This window comes from Trichechus manatus, unplaced genomic scaffold, assembly GCF_000243295.1.
Source record: "Trichechus manatus latirostris isolate Lorelei unplaced genomic scaffold, TriManLat1.0 scaffold00145, whole genome shotgun sequence".
Taxonomy (NCBI): domain Eukaryota; kingdom Metazoa; phylum Chordata; class Mammalia; order Sirenia; family Trichechidae; genus Trichechus; species Trichechus manatus.
In genome coordinates, this window is record NW_004444081.1 from 6,507,864 (window position 1) to 6,527,934 (window position 20,071).

Sequence of the window (20,071 nt, forward strand, 5' to 3'; positions counted from 1 at the left end):
AGCGGGCAGTGGGCGGGCGGCGGCAGTCGGTGCGGGCACCTTCGCCGCGGTGCGTCGCCCCCTCCCACGTCCTGCCTGGGAGTCGGTGGAAGGCGGTGGCCAAGTTGGGGCCCCAGCTCAGGCGAGTCTGAAGCCTACCCCGCCCGCCCCAGACCATCCCTGCCGCGTTCGCTTGTCTCTTGGAAATATTGAAGGAGCTGACTTTGAATTCTGGAGGCATCTTTTCTTTGGAACCTCCGGAGGATGCAGCGCACAGGATGCACACTCACTTCACACCTAGCAATTACCCGCGCCCCTAGAGGGCAGGAGCGCCGCCCTTTGTACTGGCCGGCCATCTAGGCGAGAGTATTTGTGGCCCAGAGGCTAGGAGTCATTTCGTGGTCAGGGTGGGCCCCAAGGTCTGTGTGGCCAGCAGAGATTTCTGCACCCTCTTGAGTATCAGGCGTTACCCGTTCTATGTATCACTGACTCCCCAGCTCGCAGAGGCTCTTAAGGCAGAGCGACTATATTCTGAACCGGCTCATGGGCAGAACGTTTGAATTTGGAATTGTCCATGGGTATTCTGGGCCAGCCACCCTCCTCATGCTTAACTCGCCTCTAGTAACAGCCCAGTTGAGTAAATGTCCTGTGTTCAGACACCTTCACTGATAGGAGATCAGCACGAGTCTCCTGCCACTGACTCCATGTTTGGATGGCTCTGGCTATGAGAAAGTTCTGCCTTTTATTGCAGTGCTTAAACCTCCGCTGGCAGTGTTTACCCACGGCCTCAGTTCTGCCCTCTGGGTCCCTACAGAACCAGTTTGGTCTCTCTTCCACAGATAGCTTTTTAAACATTTGAAGGCAGTCAGATCTACCGTCTGCCCACAGCCCCTCTTATCATGATTAAGTATGTCGCCTTCCAGTTTCCTGGTGCTTTCGCTGAAGCCCTTCCTCCTCAGGTCTGGCTCTGTTTCCTTTCTGCCTTCCAGCCTGAGCAATGTCTGGGGCTAGAAGGTTTGTATACGCTGAGCCTCTCCTATCACAAGAGCTCACGCCGACACCTGATTTTTCTGAACTGAATCTCCCTTGCAGAGATGGAGTCCACTGCCTACCCTCTCACTATGACCCTGAAGGAAGAGGAAGAGGAAGAAGAAATTCAGGGCCGGGAACTGGAGGATGGCTGCTCGGATATGCAGAAAGTGCGAATCTGCTCAGAGGGCGGATGGGTAAGTAAGGTGTGGGAAGAGGAGCAAGCCTGGGAGCCAGCCTTGTGTGAAGCCTCCTCTACAGGCTGACAGGAGAACTAAAAATAGCCCTGCCCGGTATGTTTGCATTCCTGAGAAAACAGTCCTGTGGCTTTAAAAGGCTGCCCAAAGAATGCGGGTTATGGGAACAGTCGTCCAGCCACGTAGCTTATCATCGCGGGTTGGAAATCCAAAAGGCTGAGGCCCCTGAATCCCCTGAATCCTGCTGGATGCCAGGCACATTGTAGGCACCAAATAAATGTTTGCTGACTGACTGCTGGGCAAAGGGAACCATTTCAAATGAGATTTGGGGTGTTGAGCTGGTGTGAGGAGAGCTTTATGAGCCTGGCCACTGGGTTCTGTGTGAGCACCTTTTATTAATAATTTGCACAGGACAGCTGCATTTCTGGCTGGGCCAGGATGAGGAGTTGGGATGGTGGGCAACAGGGAATACGGAGATTAATCACAGAATAGTGTGATAGAATAAACTTTTAAAGGTGTAAATGCGACAGATATTTACAGTTATATAGTTATCCGTAGTGGTTACTGGACTTCATGATAATTGGGCATGAATAATAAACATTTTAAATAAGCAACAGATTGAGATTCTTTTTCTGTGGTTAGTTTCCCATTGTGTATAAACAATCTCAGTAGTTACAATATCCTTTGTTTCTAAGAAGAGGTCTGTATTCATAGAACAGTGCTACTTCGAACTCATCAGTCCAGATCTCCTCCTAGAAGAGGGAATTGGGCCACGGGGAGATGTTTTGCCCCAAGGATACTCATGTACGCTGACATTTGTTCTTAAAAACAAGCCTCCTGAGCCATACCCTTAAAGTAGTGCATCTTGTTGTATGTGTGTTACATCTCAATTAAAAAAAAAAAAAAAATCAGCACGGGCTCGGGTTTGCTCACTCTAGCTATGGAGTCAGCTCTGCTTTTGTCTCTTCGGTGTTCCTTGCCCACCCTGTTCTCCTCCCCAGTTCTGACTCCCCAAGCTGAGGAGGCCTTGGAGGGAAGGAGTCAGCCCTGTCTGGCCTGGAGCGAGACCTCAAGGCGGTAGAGACCCTGGGCTTGGAGGTCAAGTCGGCCAACCCAGGATGTCTAGATGGAGTAGAAAGCCTTGAAAAACAAGGGCGGTAACGGAGGACATCTGAGTGTATTGAGGCCATGAGAAAAGAGCAAGGTGAAGACCGTGCTTAAGTTGGGAAACAAGGAAGTAACCGGAGGAACTGGAAGAGAGGGACCAGCAGCTTAGTGGTGCTGGCGATTTGGCATTTGTGGCCGCCAGGGGGTCTGCCATCCATCCAGCAGTTACCAAGTATGGTGCTAGGTGCTATGAAGACAGGATCCCTACCCTTGTGGAGTTGCTAGTCTCATGAGGAAGATAGGGAAGTAAACAGATGGTCACAGTAGCATGCAGAGCATAGTGGTGGTGGTCAGCTCACGATACAATGACAGCCAAGAGGAGGGAGGCTTCCTACAGGCTGGTGAACTGGAGGGGCTTCCTGAAGAAGCTGATATTGACCTAGTCTGTTGTAGGGTATCACTGAGTCAATTTTCGACTCATAGTGACCCCATGTGTTACAGAGTAGAACTGCCCTGTAGGATTTTCTGGGCTGTAATCTTTGCAGGGATAGATCACCAGGTCTTTTCTCCCGTGGAGCCACTGAGTGAGTTTGAACTGCCGCTGACCTTTCGGTTAGTAGCTGAGCACTTAAATGTTGCACCACCAGGGCTCCTTTGACCTAGTCTAGAGCAGTGGTATCAGCTGGGAGCAGTTTTGCGTCCCAGGGGACATTTGGTAGTACCTGGAGACATTTTTGTCATGGCTGGGGGGAAGAGGTGGGATCCTACGGACATTTAGGGATGCTACTCAGTGTCCTACAGTGCACAGAACAGCCCCCATAGCAAAGAGTTATCCAGCCCAAAATGTCATTGGTGCTGAGGTTGAGAAACCCTGCTCTAGAGCATTAAACTAGGGGAAGAAAAGAATTGAATCTCTTTTTTTAAAACAGATAGTTTGAGCAATGTTAGGTAAGTCAACAAAAGCCTTTCCAACATAAGAACCATACTGTATATTAGGATAAAATTCCATAGGAGAATTGGAGTAGAAATACAGTTTGAAATAGAAAAAAGAAAAGTGCAGTTTAAACTACGTCTTAGTCGTGAGTGGAATCAGCTCAGGGAAGGGGCTGCATTCTGAGCAGAAGGACAGCACAGGTGACGACACTGGGGAGAGAAACCCGTCTGCTCATGTAGCTGGAGCCCACAGTGCACGGTGGGGAATGGAAACAGGTAAGACAGGAGAGGCAGACCAGGCCATGGGCCAGGAGCAGCCAGTTGGGCGTGGCGTGGTGTGCTGTGCCAAGGAGTTGGCTCTCTCTCCTTAAGAGCTCCAAGGGATCAGTCCTCAGCTCATCCTTTTGAGGGGAACCTAAGCTCTCACCTAGGTCCCTGGGTGGTGCAAATGGTTAATATGCTTACCTGCTAACTGAAAGATTGGCAGTTCGAGTCTTCCCAAAGGTGCTTCAGAAGAAAGGTCTGGAGATCTACTTTGAAAAATCGGCTGTTGAAAACCCCATGGAGCACAGTCATAGTGGGCTAGAAGGCAGCTGTTTTTTAAGGTTCTCACAGCCACCATGCTAAGGTCTAAGTTGCCTGGTGAGAAAACTCAGGCTTTGAAGTCAGACTTTATAGCTCTGTGACTTTGGGCAAGTTACTTAACCACTCTTTATTTTTTTAACCTGTAAAAGTTGGGTAATAATTCCTATTAACCAAAAGAAAAACAGACAAACCCATTGCCATCAAGTCGATTCTGACTCATAGTGACCCTACAGGACAGACTAGAACTGCTCCATAGGGTTTCCAAGGAGCAGCTGGTGGATTTGAACGCCGACCTTTTTTGGTTAGCAGCTGAGCTCTTAACCACTGCCACCAGGGCTCCCTAAATTCCCATATCACTAGGTTATTTAAAAGGTTCTATGAGATGCTGTAATTAAACATGTAAGAGGTAGCTTCTGACACAGTGCCTGGCACACAGCAGGGCTCCACCAATGCAGCCTCCCCTGCCCCCGAGATACCCGCCCTCCTCACTGGGTGGTTGTGAGGCTTTGATGAGGCCATGGAATGTGTAAGCACTTTATGACAGTGTTGGAATGCCAGCTTCCTGGGCAGAGCAAGGCAGTGCACACAAAGTAATGGAAGAACACCTATCAGATGTGTCTTTGATCTTCTGAGGGAAGGGGAGGAGAGCAGGGATTGGGGCCATCTACCTGCGAGGCCAAGAAAGGGTGTCTGGGGGTCGGACCCAGGCTGGCTGGCTTCTTCGTTTTGCCCCGGGCTGGCCCCATTTACCTTCTGCTGTGCTCAGCCAGATAAAAGGCCTATGTGGAACAGGGGGGAGGCCTGCACAGCAGGGCCTGGCTGGAGGCTTGCTTGATTCACACAGAGGGTTGCTGTGAGGAGAATTTCTAAGACACTGTACTGTGTGCCTCTGGAGCATAATGTGGACTTGTGTGAAGGTCCTGCATGTCTCAGTCGTACTGTGAGGTGATGAATCCCGCACCAGCCTCCGGCCTTCTCATGGCTTCAGGGCTCCTGATATTTTTACTAAGCCTAGGATGTGTTGGAAGCTCTGGTGGTGCAGTGGTTAAGTGCTCGGTTGCTAACCAAAAGGTTGATGGTTCAAACCCACCAGCCGCTCTGTGGGAGAAAGATGTGGCAGTCTGCTTCCGTAAAGATTCCAGCCTTGGGAACCCTATGGGGCAGTCTCTTCTGTCCTATAGGGCCATTATAAGACTTAATCGACTTGACAGCAGTGGGTTTGGTTTGGTTTGGAGGACGTGTTACTCTGAAATGATGGGCATAGCGAGGCCTGTGTCCCATTTTATCAGCAAAGGGAGAGAGACTATAAATAGGAGTGGCCTGGATCTGGAACTTCCTAGGGAGAGAAGAGGCCAAAGGGAGAGTTGTTTCAAAGCCTGTGGAGTGGGAAAGGGTGGTGGAAAATTCCTGGACCGACTGGCTTTCCAGGTTGGTGAATAAGTCGGAGGAAAATCTAGAGACCAATCCATTTTTACGTCCTGGTATTTCACACATAAGGATTTTTGTCCATACTTCCTGCAAAGAGTAGGCTTGGTTTTGTGACAGATAAAATTTAATGCTTATTTGAAACTGTTCCAAGTGGAACAAGAGAAGGGAAATACAGAGATTATTTGCTTAGATCGTTTATTCAAAAACATATTTTTACATGACTAGTATCTATAATTGGCTGCTAACCAAAAGGTCAGCAGTTCGAATCCACCAGCTGCTCCTTGGAAACACTGTGGGGCAGTTCTCCTCTGTCCTGTAGGGTCACTATGAGTCAGAGTTGACTTGATGGCAGTGGGTTTGGCATGGGTACTATCTATAAGAAGTGCTCTAGACTTAGGGAAACAAAACTGAGTAAGCACAGGTTCTGCCCTCTGCAAGCTTACATACTAGTGGAGGAAGCAGACAAGTAATCAGAAAGAATAATGCGGTGTGGTAAGTGCCACCACAGCATTGAGCCCACAGCATTGTGGGGGTGTGTAGGTTGGCACCCAGCATAGGGAGCAGGACACCCAGGCTGAGTCTTAGGAGATGGGTGGGTGTTAGGCAGAGAATGGGGAGAAACTCCGAGACAGAGAGAGAGGTGTGTGCGGAGACCTGGAGGCGTCAGAGAATGGTTTGTTCAGGGAACTACAAGCAGATGAGTAGAACCAGGCACGGGGGTGGGGGACACTGAGTCTCAGTCACCCAGTGAGCCACCCTGCTCACAGCGTAAGAGCAGGACCCTTGGAGACAGGTGGCGCTAGGTCCAGATCTTAACCCTGCCATTGGTTAGCCATGTGACTTTGGCCTAGAAATGTAACCTTTCTGGGCCGGCTTCCTCCTTGATTAAATGGGGTTATACCTACTTCTCTACAGAAGTGGGGGAATAAGTGAAGCAGGTACAGGGCCAGCTCTAGTAAGTGCTCCCTAACCAAAAGATTGGAGGTTGAATCTACTCAGACATGCCTCAGAAGAAAGGCCTGGAGATCTACCTCCAAAAAATCTGCCATTGAAAACCCTCGGATCACAGTTGTACCCTGACGCACGTGGGGTTGCCATGAGTCAGAATCGACTCTATGGCAGCTGGTTTGGGTTTAAATGTAAGATGGTATGGAGGTGAGATATAGGGGCTTGGGAGGGAATAAGTGGGCTTCCATGAAGGAGGAAAGGCCAGTTTAAGTGATGGATGGCTTCACACCTGAAGAGGCAGCAGGCTGTGTAGACCAGGCTAACTTTCTAAACTGAGGATAAATATCACCCAGACCCTGCATCCAGCTTTGGAAGTGGAAATACAAAGGAACCAACCTGAAGCAAGCTGCCCAGTGATTTCTTAGCACTAATGCGATGAGCTTTGGAGGAGTTTCAGTGACCAAAAGAAAAAAATGTTGTATAAAGAAAAACAAATACTAAACAAGAGGAAGTTAGTTTGGGTGGTTGCCTGCCTTTAGCTACTAAGGAGCCTCCCCCTAAATGGCCAGAAAGGAGAGTAGAGCCATCTTGTCTGCAGGCAAGGAATTGTCTTTAGGGCTTTCTGCCAACCAGATCTAAGGAGAAGCAGACAAGTTTGCTCTAGTATCTCATTACATAAATTTAAGCTCTAATTAGCCCTTCCTTCCTCCTGTTTGTGCTCTTACAGGCTGGTAAGGCCAGGTAGGGCCCCTTCCCTCACTGGTTCCTCCCTGGGCACCTTTGGGTTCCAAGTCAAACACTAGGGTGGAACTGGAAATGGAAAACACAGTTCGTTTAACTTGAACCCTGCATCATAACTGGCGCATGCTCCAGCCAAACTGAAACCTCCCACTTATATCGTCTGCCAGCCGAGAGGTTATTCCCTAGGAAGCCAAATTAATAGAGAATAGTAGTGCCCCTTTTCCAGAGATCCCATGGACAAAGGTAATCCTGTTTGAATTTACAAACCCAATCCAGCCCTGCCCCAACCCAGACTGAGGGTCTTTGCAGGGTGAGGGGGAGCGCAGGGTTGAGATGAACCGGTTGGAAGGGGAACATTCTCAAGGTGTTTCCTTGAGTATGGTTGGTCCCCGTTTCTGGAGTCAGGGGTGAAGCTGTGAGCAGCTCTCACTGGGCTCTTAGTGCATGAGAGTAAGGTACCCAGAGCCCCTGCCCCGCTGACACGTGGTAGGGAGGGTTTTCTTCTCAGGGTGCAGCTTTTCTTACCATTGAACTGAGGGGTACAGCCTGCCATGGTGGAGTGAAACAGCAATACAACTTGTCCTGTGTTGCCTCTGGTTGCCGCCTAAACGTAGGCAGACCATTTAGCTCCCTGGGCCACGGCCCCTTACCTGTAAGCTGCAGGGCTGGGCCAGGTGATCTCTCAGGTCCTACCTGTGCTGTGAGTCTGTGTCTGCATCTGCCTATTAGTTGTTGAGAAAGGCCTGTTCACTGTTCCAGGTACCGGCCCTATTTGATGAGGTGGCCATATATTTTTCCGATGAGGAGTGGGAAGTTTTGACGGAGCAACAAAAGGCCCTCTACCGGGAAGTCATGAGGATGAATTATGAAACTGTCCTGTCCCTGGGTAAAGCTTTGTTTTCCTTTGTCTCCCAGACACTCTGAGCCCAGAGAATTGTTTCTCTGTCTTTGTTCTCTGGTGTAGCCAAACATCCCTCTCTCCTGAACTTGGACTCTGTCCCCTCAGTGCCTGTTCCCATTGAATCTCCTGTTTTTGATTTGGGCAGGATATAAATGTGGCATCCTTCCATCTCAGCAACGTGTACCACTTCTCAGAACCACCATCAGTGGAACCCAGGCATTCTCATTAAAAAAAAATATATAACCTAAGAACTGTCACCATGGATCCAGGCCTGTGGTTTGTGTGTTCCTAAGGAGGGAAGGCAGGCTTCATCGCTATCATGTTAGCCTCAGAAGCTTGGGGATGTACCGCAAAGAATTATTGCTCCCCTCCCACACCGATAACATCCATATTATCAGAATGTATCCATTTGGAGAGATTTCCCAGTTTGCTGTTACAGGTTCCTAAAAGTTCATTGGATCAGTGGCTGTGCCCACTTCCCTGCTAAATGCAGTTGTTGTGAGTACCAGCCCTCAGCAGAAGTGATACATAACTTCCCTTGGGCAGACCGCTTTTCTCCCATATTTTTTCCTTATGTTTCCCTGACCCTTTTCCCCTTTCCTCTCTCAAATCTCCGTATTGAGAGGACTGAGGTGGTAGTGGGGGGTTGGGGAGATTCCTTCAGTATTATAGAATGCTTTGGTAGTGCTCCAGGACAGTAACACACAGCTGTTTTATTTCCTGTAAACAGAATTCCCATTCCCTAAGCCAGACATGATCACTCGGCTGGAAGGGGAGGAAGAATCTCAGAAATCTAAGGAATGGCAGCTCCAAGGAGGAACCTTCACAGGTAGTACACTTAACCAGTTCCGCATCCATATGAATGGGAGCGCATCCATATGAATGGGAGCGTTAGGAAGCTGGAGTCTATGTTTCCTACATTTCCATTGCACTGCACATCCTGTAGGCTCTCAGAGTTGCAAGGCAGAAAGAGTACGGGCTTTTGAGTTTTAAAAAGTCTTTCTTTCTTCTAATTCTGTATGATCTTAGGTGACTTCTTTCACCTCTCTGAGTCTCCATTTCATCTGTAAGCTGTAGCAGATGCAGTGAAATGAAGCTTAAGAACATTTGGCCTAGCATACATTTTTGTTAATGTGACCGTGTCGGTAGTGCCCCGGGGCCCCTGCAAACCAAAGAGCAGTATGATGCAGCGCACTTCCAGAGTTATTTACCCTGGCTTCCTGTTCGTTTCATATAGGGTAAAAAATAGCAGCTATGGTACACATTCAAACAAATCTGTCTAAACAGCACATAGTCCTTTATCAAGGAATATAGTAAGGAGAGTAGCAGTTGGATAACTATAGCATGGCTTCCAGACAGGCAGAATGGTTTTATTTGCCTTCTCTTCTTAGGAAAGAGTTTAAAATGCCATATTTCATTGATTTTAAGACATGTTCCCCCCCACCCACCCATTTTAATATCTCTGAAAATGTTTGAATGCCTCTTAAAATTGATGACATGTCATAGTTTAATTAGTGGCATTTTTTTTTCCTTCTTAGTGGCACGTAATGGAGCATCTTATAATTGGTGGCATCTTAGTTTTGATGAAATATGGTAATTTCCTCAAATCCCGCACTCAATTTCTGTAACCACCTTCCCATGAAACCCAATTCTAATGTTGGTATGCAAAAACAATTGTTCAAGATTGAATTGTATCCCCCAAAGATATGTGTTGTAAATTCTAATCTCTTTGCCTGTGGTAAATTCTAATCTCTTTGCCTGTGGTTATAATCCCATTTTGGAATAGGTTGTCTTTGTTATGTTGATGAGACAGGATTAGTGTCAGATGTATCTTAAGTCAGTCTCTTCTGAGATCTAAAAAGATTAAACAAGCAAGGTAAAGGAGCAGAGATGGGGTAAGGCTGATGCCAAGCCACATGGAGATCTCCAAGGAACCAGGAAACAGAAGCTGAAGAGACAAGGACCTTCCCCCAGAGCTGACAGAGAAAGCCTTCTGCTGGAGCTGGCACCCTGAATTTGGACTTATAGCCTCCTAAACTATGAGAGAATAAATTTTTGTTTGTTAAAGCCATTCACTTGAGGTATTTCTATCATAGCAGCACTAGATAACTAAGACAATTTGGTATGAGAAGAGTGGGGTGCTGTGCTAACAAATACCTACATTGTGGAAGTGGTTTTGGAATTGAGTAATGGGTAGAGGCTGGTAGAGTTTTAAGGTGCCTGATAGTAATAGTAAAGGAAAAAAAATGAGAATCCCAGAACACTTAATTGTGCTCATGTGGAACCTGTACATAGGACAAGAGGCAGTCGTTGAAACAGAGTAAGGGGATACTGCATGTTTTAAAATCAAGAGAGATGTGTGTCAGGGTTGTATCCTTTCACCATACTTATTCAGTACATATGCTGAGTAAATAATCGGAGAAGCTGAACTAGATGAAGAATGCGGCCTGAGGATTGGTGGAAAACGCATTCAAAACCTTCCATATGCAGATGATACAGCCTTGTTTGCTGAAAGGGAACCTCTTTGCTTACTGATGATTGGAGCACTTACTGATGAAGATCAAAGACCACAGCCTTCAGTATGGATTACACCTCAACATAAAACAAGAATCCTCACAACTGGACCAATAAGCAACATCATGATAAGTGGAGAAAATATTGACGTTTTCAAGGATTTCATTTTACTTGGATCCACAATCAACACTCATGGATGCAGCAGTCAAGAAATCAAAAGATGCATTGCATTGGGCAAGTGTTCTGCAAAAGTCTTCTTGAAAGTGTTCTAAAGCAAAGATGTCACTTTGAGGACTAAGGTGCACCTGACCCAAGCCATGATATTTTGAAATCACCTCATATGCATGTAAAAACTGGACAGTGAATAAGGAAGACCGAAGAAGAATCGATGCCCTTGAATTATGGTGTTGGCGAAGAATACTGAATATACCATGGACTGCCAGAAGAACGAACGGGTCTGTTTTGACAGAAATACTGCCAGAGTGCTGCTTGGAAGGGAGGATGGTGAGACTTCGTCTCACAGACTTTGGACGTGTTATCAGGAGGGACCAGTCCCTGGAGAAAGACATCATGCTTGGTAAAGGAGAGGGTCAGTGAAAAATAGAAGACCCTTGACAAGATAGATTGACAACAGTGGCTGCAACAGTGTGCTCAAACATAACAGTGATTGTGAGGATGGCACAGGACCGGGCAGTGTTTCATTCTGTTGTACATAGGGTCTCTCTGAGTTGGAACCAACTCGATGGCAACTAACAACAATAGTAAAAGCCTAGATTGCCTTGGAGAGACCGTTGGTAGAATTATGGACGTCAAAGGCAGTTGTGGTGAGGGCTCAGAAGGAAGTTAGGAGAGCTATAGAGAAAGTCTCTATTGTCTTCTAGTGAGGCTTTAACAGAAAATGATGAGCATGTGATTGGACAATGGAGGAAGGGCGATGCTTTTTATGCAGTGGCAGAGAACTTGTCTGAATTATGTTCAAATGTTTGGTGGAAGGTAGAACTTGTAAGTGATGAACTTGGATATCTAGCTGAGGAGATTTCTAAGCAAGTTCTTATAAAACGTGCGTTGTTTCTCCTTGGCGCTTATAGTAAAATGTGAGAGGAAAGAGATTGACTTAAAAATGCACTGTGCAAAATGAAAATAACTTAAAGATTTGGAAAATTCTGTTGTACAAAGTAAGGATGCGTGTCCTAGAATGTTCACCAAGGACGTGGCTACACAATCTTTTGTCAAAGAGTTTAAGCCTGTGACTGATGGAGCTACCAACTACCACAGCAGAAGGCCCATCAGCTTAGACTGAAGGGGACAGAGAAAGAACAAAAGAAAGAATGCTGTCTGCCTCTTGGAATTCTACAAGTTAGGAAACAGGCCAAAGGAGCTTACATCTGTTGTCCTCCAAGAAAAGAAAAGGACTATCCCTGGAGCAGCTCAGAGATCAGCAGAACTTTCTGAAGGAGCACAAGAAGCAGGGCCTTCTTGGTTTCAAAAGATGGGGCTATGGTCTGCTGGATCTCAAAGGGTGGAGTCACAGCCTCATAGGTTTCAAAGAATTGGATCTTTGCCAACTCGATTCTGGAGTGTGGGGCTGCAACCCAAAGCTGAGGGTTGGGGCTGTCATGCCCAAGGGGCAGAAGAACGGGGCCTGCCAGAGCCAAGGGGTTGAGATCACCACTCAAATGGACTAGGAGAATGGGGTGCCCAAAGCAGAGGGAGCAGAGTTACTGTCTCAGTGGGCCTGGAAGGCAGAGCTAAAGCCCAGGGCCAAGAGGCCTCCACCTAAAATCCAGAGGGTGTGGCCAACACCCAGAATCTGGACAGAGGGCCATTGCCTAGATGGTCTCAGAGAAGAGAGGATTATTTTCAAGCCTTGAGAGCTCATGTAAATTGTTCTGCTGGGTTTTGGACTTGATTGGTGCCTCTTATCACTTTTTTTCCTCCAATTTCTCCCATTTGTAATGTAAATACATACCTTGTGCCTGTTCCACCATTGTATTTTGGAAGCAGATAACATTTATTCTAGATTTCACAGGTTCTCAGATAAAGAGTAATTTTGCTTCAGGATGGAGTATGCCTAACGTCTCACCCATATTTGATTTAGATGATTCAGAAGATCAGATTTTGGACTTGGAGTTGATTTAAGAATTTTGGAATGATCTGATGGAGTGACTGTGTTTTGTATGTGGGAAGGACATGAGTTTTGGGGGGCCAAAGGGTGCAGTATTGGGGATTGAATTGTGTCCCCCCAAAATATATGTTGGAAATTCTAATCCCTATGTGATTATAATCCCATTTTGGAATGGGTTGTCTTTGTTATGTTGATGAGACAGGATTGGTATAGGGTGTGTGTTAAGTCAGTTTCTTCTGAGATGTATAAAGATTAAACAGACAAGGTAAAGGAGCAGACATGGGGGAAGATTGATGCAAGCCACTTGGAGATTTCCAGGGAACCAGAAAATAAGCTGAAGAGACAAAAACCTTCCCCCAGAGCCAACAGAGAGAGAAGGGCTTCCCCTGGAACTGGCACCCTGAATTTGGACTTCTAGCCTCCTAAACTGTGAGATTAAAGCCATCCACTTGTGGTATTTCTGTTTGTTAAAGCCATCCACTTGTGGTATTTCTGCTATAGCAACACTAGATAACTTAGTCACCAATTTTCCACCTTACAAGCTTAACTTCGCTAAATGTAGTTTTTGCTATAGGAGATTTTCTTGGTTCCAGGGGTATGATTCAGCCCATGGTACATCTAAATGTTTCTAACATTATGTGGAATTATGGGTTATATTTGGCTTCTCATCCGTATAAAATTATTTTGACCTAAACACAGCCCCCAGATTCTTACTTGGTCCAAGCTTGGTGCTTGTGTTCAGTTCCCAGCTCTACCACTTCCTAGCTCAGCTACCTTGATGCATTACTTAACCTTTGTAGCCTTACTTTCCTCGTCTATAAAGAAGGGTATAGATATTGTGAAAATTAAATATGGTAATGCATATAAATTGACACATGGGTAGGGACTTTAGAAAATGGTATCTGTTATTAAAAGGAGCCCTGATAGCACAGCAGTTAAGCACTCAGCTGCTAATGGAAGGTTTGGTGGTTCGGACCCACCCAGCTGCTCTGTGGGAGAAACATCTGGTAATCTGCTCCCATAAAGAGTACAGCCTAGAAAACCCTTTGGGGGACTAATGGACCACAAGTACCACAGCCTCCACCAGTCTGAGTCTAGCTCAGCTAGATGGTGCCTGGCTACCACCACTGACTGTTCTGACAAGGATCACAGTGGAGGGTCCCAGACAGAGCTGGAGAAAAATGTAGAAACAAAATTCTAACTCATTTTAAAAAAAAAAAAGACTAGACTTACTGGCCTGACAGAGACTGGAGAAACCCTGAGAGTATGGGTCCCCGGACACCCTTATAGCTCAGTAATAAAGTCACTCCTGAGGTTCACCCTTCAGCCAAAAATTAGAAAGGCCCATAAAACAAAAGGAGACTAAATGGGCACACCAGCCCAGGGGCAAGGGCAAGAAGGCAGGAGGGGACAGGAAAGCTGGTAATGGGGAACCCAAGGTGAAGAAGGCGAAAGTGTTGACATGTCATGGCGTTGGCAACCAGTGTCACAAAACAATATGTGTGTTAATTGTTTAAGGAGAAGCTAGTTAGCTCTGTAAACCTTCATCTAAAGTACAATAAATAAAATGTAAAAGTGTTGTATACTCAAAAAAAAAAAACCTTTGGGGCAGTTCTACTCTGTCACATAGGGTCGCTGTGAGTTGAAAACCAACTTGACGGCTCCTAACAACATCTGTTATTAAAGTTACTACTTTTCATGAATCTCACATTAAAGTATTCTTGCATTTTGACCAGAAATTTGGGGAATAAACCGGAAATCATTTTACTTATTGGCATTATTTTTGCCCCTCCCTGCTTGTCTCCCAGAAAATGAAGACTCTGATGTGAAGCCTCCAGATTGGGCAGGCCCAGTGAATGCCACCTCCCAGTTTCCTCAGCCTTCGCACCTTGACGGCTTTGGCCTCCGCTTGGCTCGAGACCTCACAGAGCTACCCGAGTGGAGCGAGGGGTACCCCTTCTACATGGCCATGGGCTTCCCCGGATATGACCTCTCGGCTGACGATATCACTGGAAAGTTTCAGTTCAGCCGGGGCATGCGCCGCAGTTACGACGCAGGGTTCAAGTTAATGGTGGTGGAATATGCTGAGAGCACCAACAACTGCCAGGCTGCCAAGCAGTTCGGAGTGTTGGAAAAAAATGTCCGCGACTGGCGCAAAGTAAAGCCGCAGCTCCAAAATGCCCACGCCATGCGGCGGGCATTCCGGGGACCCAAGAATGGGAGGTTTGCTCTGGTGGACCAGCGTGTGGCCGAATACGTCAGATACATGCAGGCCAAGGGGGACCCTATCACCAGGGAGGCAATGCAGTTGAAAGCTCTCGAGATTGCCCAGGAAATGAACATTCCGGAGAAAGGGTTCAAAGCAAGCTTGGGGTGGTGTCGGAGAATGATGAGAAGGTATGACTTGTCCTTGAGGCATAAAGTGCCCGTGCCACAGCACCTGCCTGAAGACCTGACAGAGAAGCTGGTCACTTACCAGCGGAGTGTCCTGGCCCTGCGGAGGGCACATGAGTACGAGGTGGCACAGATGGGTAATGCAGATGAGACCCCAATTTGTTTAGAGGTGCCATCACGGGTGACTGTGGACAACCAGGGGGAAAAGCCCGTATTGGTCAAGACTCCAGGCAGGGAAAAACTGAAAATCACAGCAATGCTTGGTGTCTTGGCCGATGGGAGGAAGTTACCTCCGTACATCATTTTGAGGGGGACATACATCCCTCCTGGGAAGTTCCCTAGTGGGATGGAAATCCGCTGCCACCGGTACGGATGGATGACTGAGGACTTGATGCAGGACTGGTTGGAAGTGGTGTGGAGACGGAGGACTGGTGCAGTGCCCAAGCAGCGAGGGATGCTAATCCTCAATGGCTTCCGGGGCCATGCCACTGACTCGGTGAAGAGCTGCATGGAAAACATGAACACCGACATGGTTATCATCCCAGGGGGCCTGACCTCACAGCTTCAGGTGCTGGATGTGGTGGTCTACAAACCCTTGAATGACAGTGTGCGGGCCCAGTACTCCAACTGGCTGCTGGCTGGCAATCTGGCCCTGAGCCCAACCGGGAATGCCAAGAAGCCACCCCTGGGCCTCTTTCTGGAATGGGTCATGGTGGCGTGGAATAGCATCTCAAGTGAGTCCATCGTGCAAGGGTTCAAGAAGTGCCACATCTCCAGCAACTTGGAAGATGAAGATGACGTCCTGTGGGAAATCGAGAGTGAATTGCCAGGAGGAGGGGATCCACCAAAAGAATGTGATGCTGAAAGCATGACTGAGAGCAAATGAAGGAAACGTTAAGGTGAGCAACCGCGAATAAATACGTCTTCCCTGGTAGAGGTCCCTGGGTGGCGCAAACGGTGCGTGCTCAACTACTTACTGAAAGGTTGACGGTTTGAACCCACACAGCAGTGCCGCAGAGGAAAGGCCTGCCAGTCTGCTTCCATAAAGACGATAGTCCAGAAAACCTTATGCAGGAGTTCTACTCTGTGGCATACAGGGTGGCCCTGAGTCAGAATCGTCTCGACAGCAACAGGTTTGGTTTTTTTTGTTTTTTTGTTGCCACGTGTTTGAGCTGTACATAGTAGTTTTTCTCTTTCAATTATTTTTCTCTATTTTCAAGTTCTCTTATAGCCTGCAGTGTAATTGTGTAGATACCTGGTCGTCAACATTGTTTCCTTTATGTGAAACTTTTATTGCTTGGACTTACCTATGTGGTTTGCTCTGTAGCCTCTGGACCAAGAAGCATGTGTATAATAAATAAACCAAGTGAGCTTCTGAAACAACTCATCTGAGAGCTGAAATGTTGAAATAAAATATTTGGGCCTGAAGGAGCATAGTCTGACGTTGCTCAGTTAACAAAAAGTTTTGTCTGAAAAACCAACTTTACAGCCGATAAGCGTATGACCTGGTGGGGCTGGGACAGGGAGAACTCTGAGGGTGCCTTTCACGCGGGGTCCTCTGGGCCCAGGGTCTCAGCCCTAGGGCAGTCTACAGTGTGCCCACCGCACAAGCAGAAGCTACACGCTTCTGCTTGCGTTTCTCTAGAGAATTCAAGTTATTTAAAATGTCGTCCTGTTCTCGCAATGATCTCTGTGTGTAGAGTGGGCAACTACCAAAATTTCTTGTACTCGGGCAGATGTCTGAAGGGATGTGTTTTTAAATTGAATCTTTGCACCAAAAAGGAAAATAAAACAGGGTGCCTGTCTAGGACACAGTGAGTAAAATTTAGGGCGGAGGACCATAGGCCTGAGATTGGCAGAGCTAAATATAAAAGGGGAGCAGCTTTAAAAGGAAATGGGGATTGGGGGACTAACAGAGATAACACAAGTGAAATGAGCTACCCCCCAGAGGACAATGGCCACATACAGGAGGGGAAACAAATGACTCATCTTCTTCTTTGTTTTTATTATTGTGCTTTAAGTGAAAGTTTACAATTCAGGTTAGTCTCTAATACAAAAATTTATACATAGATTGTTATGTGAGCCTAGTTACTCTCCCTCTGCTGTGACAGCACACTCCTCCTTTCCACCCTGGATTTCCCGTGTCCATTCTACCAGCTCCTGACTCTCTCTGCGTTCTCATCTCACCTCCAGACAGGAGATGCTCTTTTAGTCTATGTATTTACTTGAGCTAAGAAGCACACTCTTCACGAGTATCATAATGTGCCACAGTCCAGTCTAATCTTTTAAGAGTTGGCCTCAGGAATGGTTTTAGTTTTGGGCTAACAGAGAATCTGGGGCCATGTCTTCCGGGGTCCCTCCAGTCTCAATCAAACCATTAAGTCTGGTTTTTTTTACTAGAGTTTGAGTCTGCACCCCACTTTTCTCCTACTCTGTCAGTGACTGTCTGTTGTGTTCCCTGTCCAGGCAGTCATTGGTAGTAGCTGGGCACCATCTAGTTCTTCTGGTGTCAGTCAGGCTGACGAAGTCTCTGGCTTATGTGGCCTTTTCTGTCTCTTGGGCTAATACTTTCCTTTTGTCTGTGGTGGTCTTCATTCTCCCTTATTCCAGGTGGGTTGGGACCAATTGATGCATCTTAGATGGCTGGCTGCTCACTAGCTTTTAAAACCCCAGACACCACTCACCAAAGTGAGATGCAGAACATTTTCTTCATAAACTTTGTTTTGCTACTTGATCTATATGTCCCCTGAAACCATGGTCCCCAGACCCCTGCCCTGGCTGCTCTGTCTCTCGAAGTGTTTGGTCGTGTTCAGGAAAGTTCTTAGCTTTTGGTTTAGTCCAGTTGTGCTGACTTTGCCTGTAGTGTGGGCTGCAAATGACTCATCTTACCCGCTCCTTTTCACTTTTCTAACTGTCAACTAATTTGTTCCTCCACACAGTATTGGGAATGAGGGAGGAGGCCATTCCTTCTTTTACAGAGGACCGGATGCCATCTTGACCTATTTGTTTTCTTTCACCCCACTTCACCCTGTATAAGTGCATCCGTGTGTTGATGAGTGGCTTGTGTCCCTTCCCTGCCCCCATTCAAATTGTTCCCGTATCACTGAACCCCATTGTAATTCTGGAGTCACTAGAATTACAGCAGAACAAGAGAAAACCTTGAGCTGCATTCAGAATCACCAGAATTGCTTTCCTTTCTTTTCTCCTGTTCGTCGCTCGCTCACCCCTTCAATTTAGGCTCCTTTCTGCTGGCTGTTTTACAGCCTCCGTTGCTTATCAACCTTTGAGGTACAGTGTACTTGTTTCCTTTCATCATTTTACCTTTTGCCTTTCCTCTTCTTGTTAGATAACATTTTCATGCATTTATAATAGTATAAGCTCTTTCTGCCCAGGGGTGTCAATCAAAAGCTGTCAAGAGAGAAAGGGAAGGAGGTGGGCGCAAAGCTAAGCTGCAGTTGCAAACCCCGGCATGGAGAGCATTGACGTTCAAATGCAACCGGGAGCTTTTGCTGTTCTTCACTGACATCATTCTCTTTACAGTTGCCCTTCTTTACCCTCGGCAAAAGATACAGGAGGAGAGATGTGAACAAAACTGCCCCTTCTCATCTGTTTGGAAATCGGACTGATTATATGGTGATGGGTTTCTTGTGTTTGTTAAAAGTTATAAAATAATCCAAAATCCAAGGATTATTTCACACTTAGGTTTCTCTGTTTTCCAGCAAAAGGAACTGTGATTGCAAGAGCTGGGGAGGAAGATTCCTGGCAGTGTGAGTGCAGAGGGAAAAGCAGGAAAAGGCCACGGCGCTCCCAGCAGCCTGAGTCTGGACAGCAGCCTGCGCTAACTACCCGGGGGACACAGTCCAGCCCCACCCACCTAAGGCGTCACCCGTGTCTAAGACACTTGATCATCGGAGATAGGACTGGAGAAGAAACTGCTTCTGCCCCATTTCTTGGTTTGGCGGTTACTTCATGTGCCCACCAAAAGGAACCTGTAAATATGAGTGAACACAGGCGTTTGCTGGAGAAGAGACCGTTTGCTCAGCACCAACAAAAGACTCATCGATCGCACGACTCTACTGGTGTCCTCTCTCTGCAGAAAACCTCAAGTCCGCATTTTATTCTGCCTTCGAAAATACTTCCAAGAGTAGAACCTGTGCTCACACAGGTCAAGACTACAGAGAAGGCTTTGTAGAAATGTCGTGTCACTTAATACACCTGCAACTCACACGCTTCCTCTTTTGGAAAAACAAGATACTAACAATAACAGCAAAATTAAGACACACTGGCCTGGTGCCAGCAGATGGCTTTTCTATAGACAAACTAGGTTAGCGTGGAAGATAGGGGTTAAAATAAACTATGTTATTTTATTTATCTTCCCAATCTGGTTGGCAGCTAGACTTATTTAGGGTCTTGTTTAATGGCCTCCCCTTTTTTTCCCCATTATTATTATATTTAATGATAGGGCAGCATTTAGCACACAAGCTCTTCTGTTTCTCAGGCTGCCTGCAGAAGAAGTCACCATAAATTATCTGCTGTCTACTTGGTATAAGGCCCATTGATTCATCTTGTTCAGCTAATTTCTTTCATAATTTTATCACAAGGGCGGTGGGAAGGCTTGGACCTTTAACCACAGCTATTTCAGGACTTCTTCCACCCTGCTGGATATAGGTTGGGGGAGGGGGCATTCAATTTTTACACTACAGTAATTTGCATTCCCACATAAGTCGAGTGTTATGAAAACATTCCTTCAAAACTGTGCTACAAAAATATGCCAGAACCTCGTGGACAAAGCCATTGCTAGAAATGTCATTCCAGTATCAAATCTGCATAACAGATTACCGTAACCACTTCTTCCTGTAGACTCAGCTCACCTCTGTATCATAAGTTCTTCTTGGCATCTTGAAGCACCAGTTTCTACTCAGGTACTCATTTCCTTGTTAGTGATTCACTGTTCTGGTATTTTTAAAACTAGTTACCTACCCCACAAAGGGAGAAATTTCACTTCACTTCTGGTGTCTGAATAACTGAATGTTTGAGTTGTTTCCCCATTTGCTTTTACCTGTATTATGTTGTCATCTCAGATGGCCTCTAAACCCAGCTACTTTCCATTCCAGAAGTTTCCATTCCCTCCAGTTCTACTTAATCCTCCTCTGCCCTAGTTCCTGGCCCTTTCCTCTTTGTCTTATTTTG

General features: G+C 46.6%; 1 protein-coding gene across 1 annotated transcript; it reads left to right on the top strand.

Moving 5' to 3' along the window:
* Positions 1-967: 967 nt before the first annotated feature.
* On the top strand, positions 968-18,665 carry POGK (pogo transposable element derived with KRAB domain). Its single transcript, XM_023740038.1, has 5 exons — positions 968-1,205; positions 7,707-7,833; positions 8,579-8,677; positions 14,296-15,780; positions 18,601-18,665. Exons 1-4 carry the CDS (start codon positions 1,074-1,076, stop codon positions 15,765-15,767), a joined length of 1,830 nt encoding a protein of 609 aa, XP_023595806.1. The 5' UTR covers positions 968-1,073; the 3' UTR covers positions 15,768-15,780; positions 18,601-18,665.
* The last annotated feature ends 1,406 nt before the right edge of the window (positions 18,666-20,071 follow it).

Excerpts from the sequence above, each read along its gene's own strand:
- POGK (XM_023740038.1), top strand. The coding sequence starts at position 1,074 with ATGGAGTCCACTGCCTACCCTCTCACTATGACCCTGAAGGAAGAGGAA. Across the intron at positions 1,206-7,706 it reads TCTGCTCAGAGGGCGGATGG|GTACCGGCCCTATTTGATGA; the intron begins GTAAGTAAGGTG and ends TCACTGTTCCAG. Across the intron at positions 7,834-8,578 it reads TGAAACTGTCCTGTCCCTGG|AATTCCCATTCCCTAAGCCA; the intron begins GTAAAGCTTTGT and ends TCCTGTAAACAG.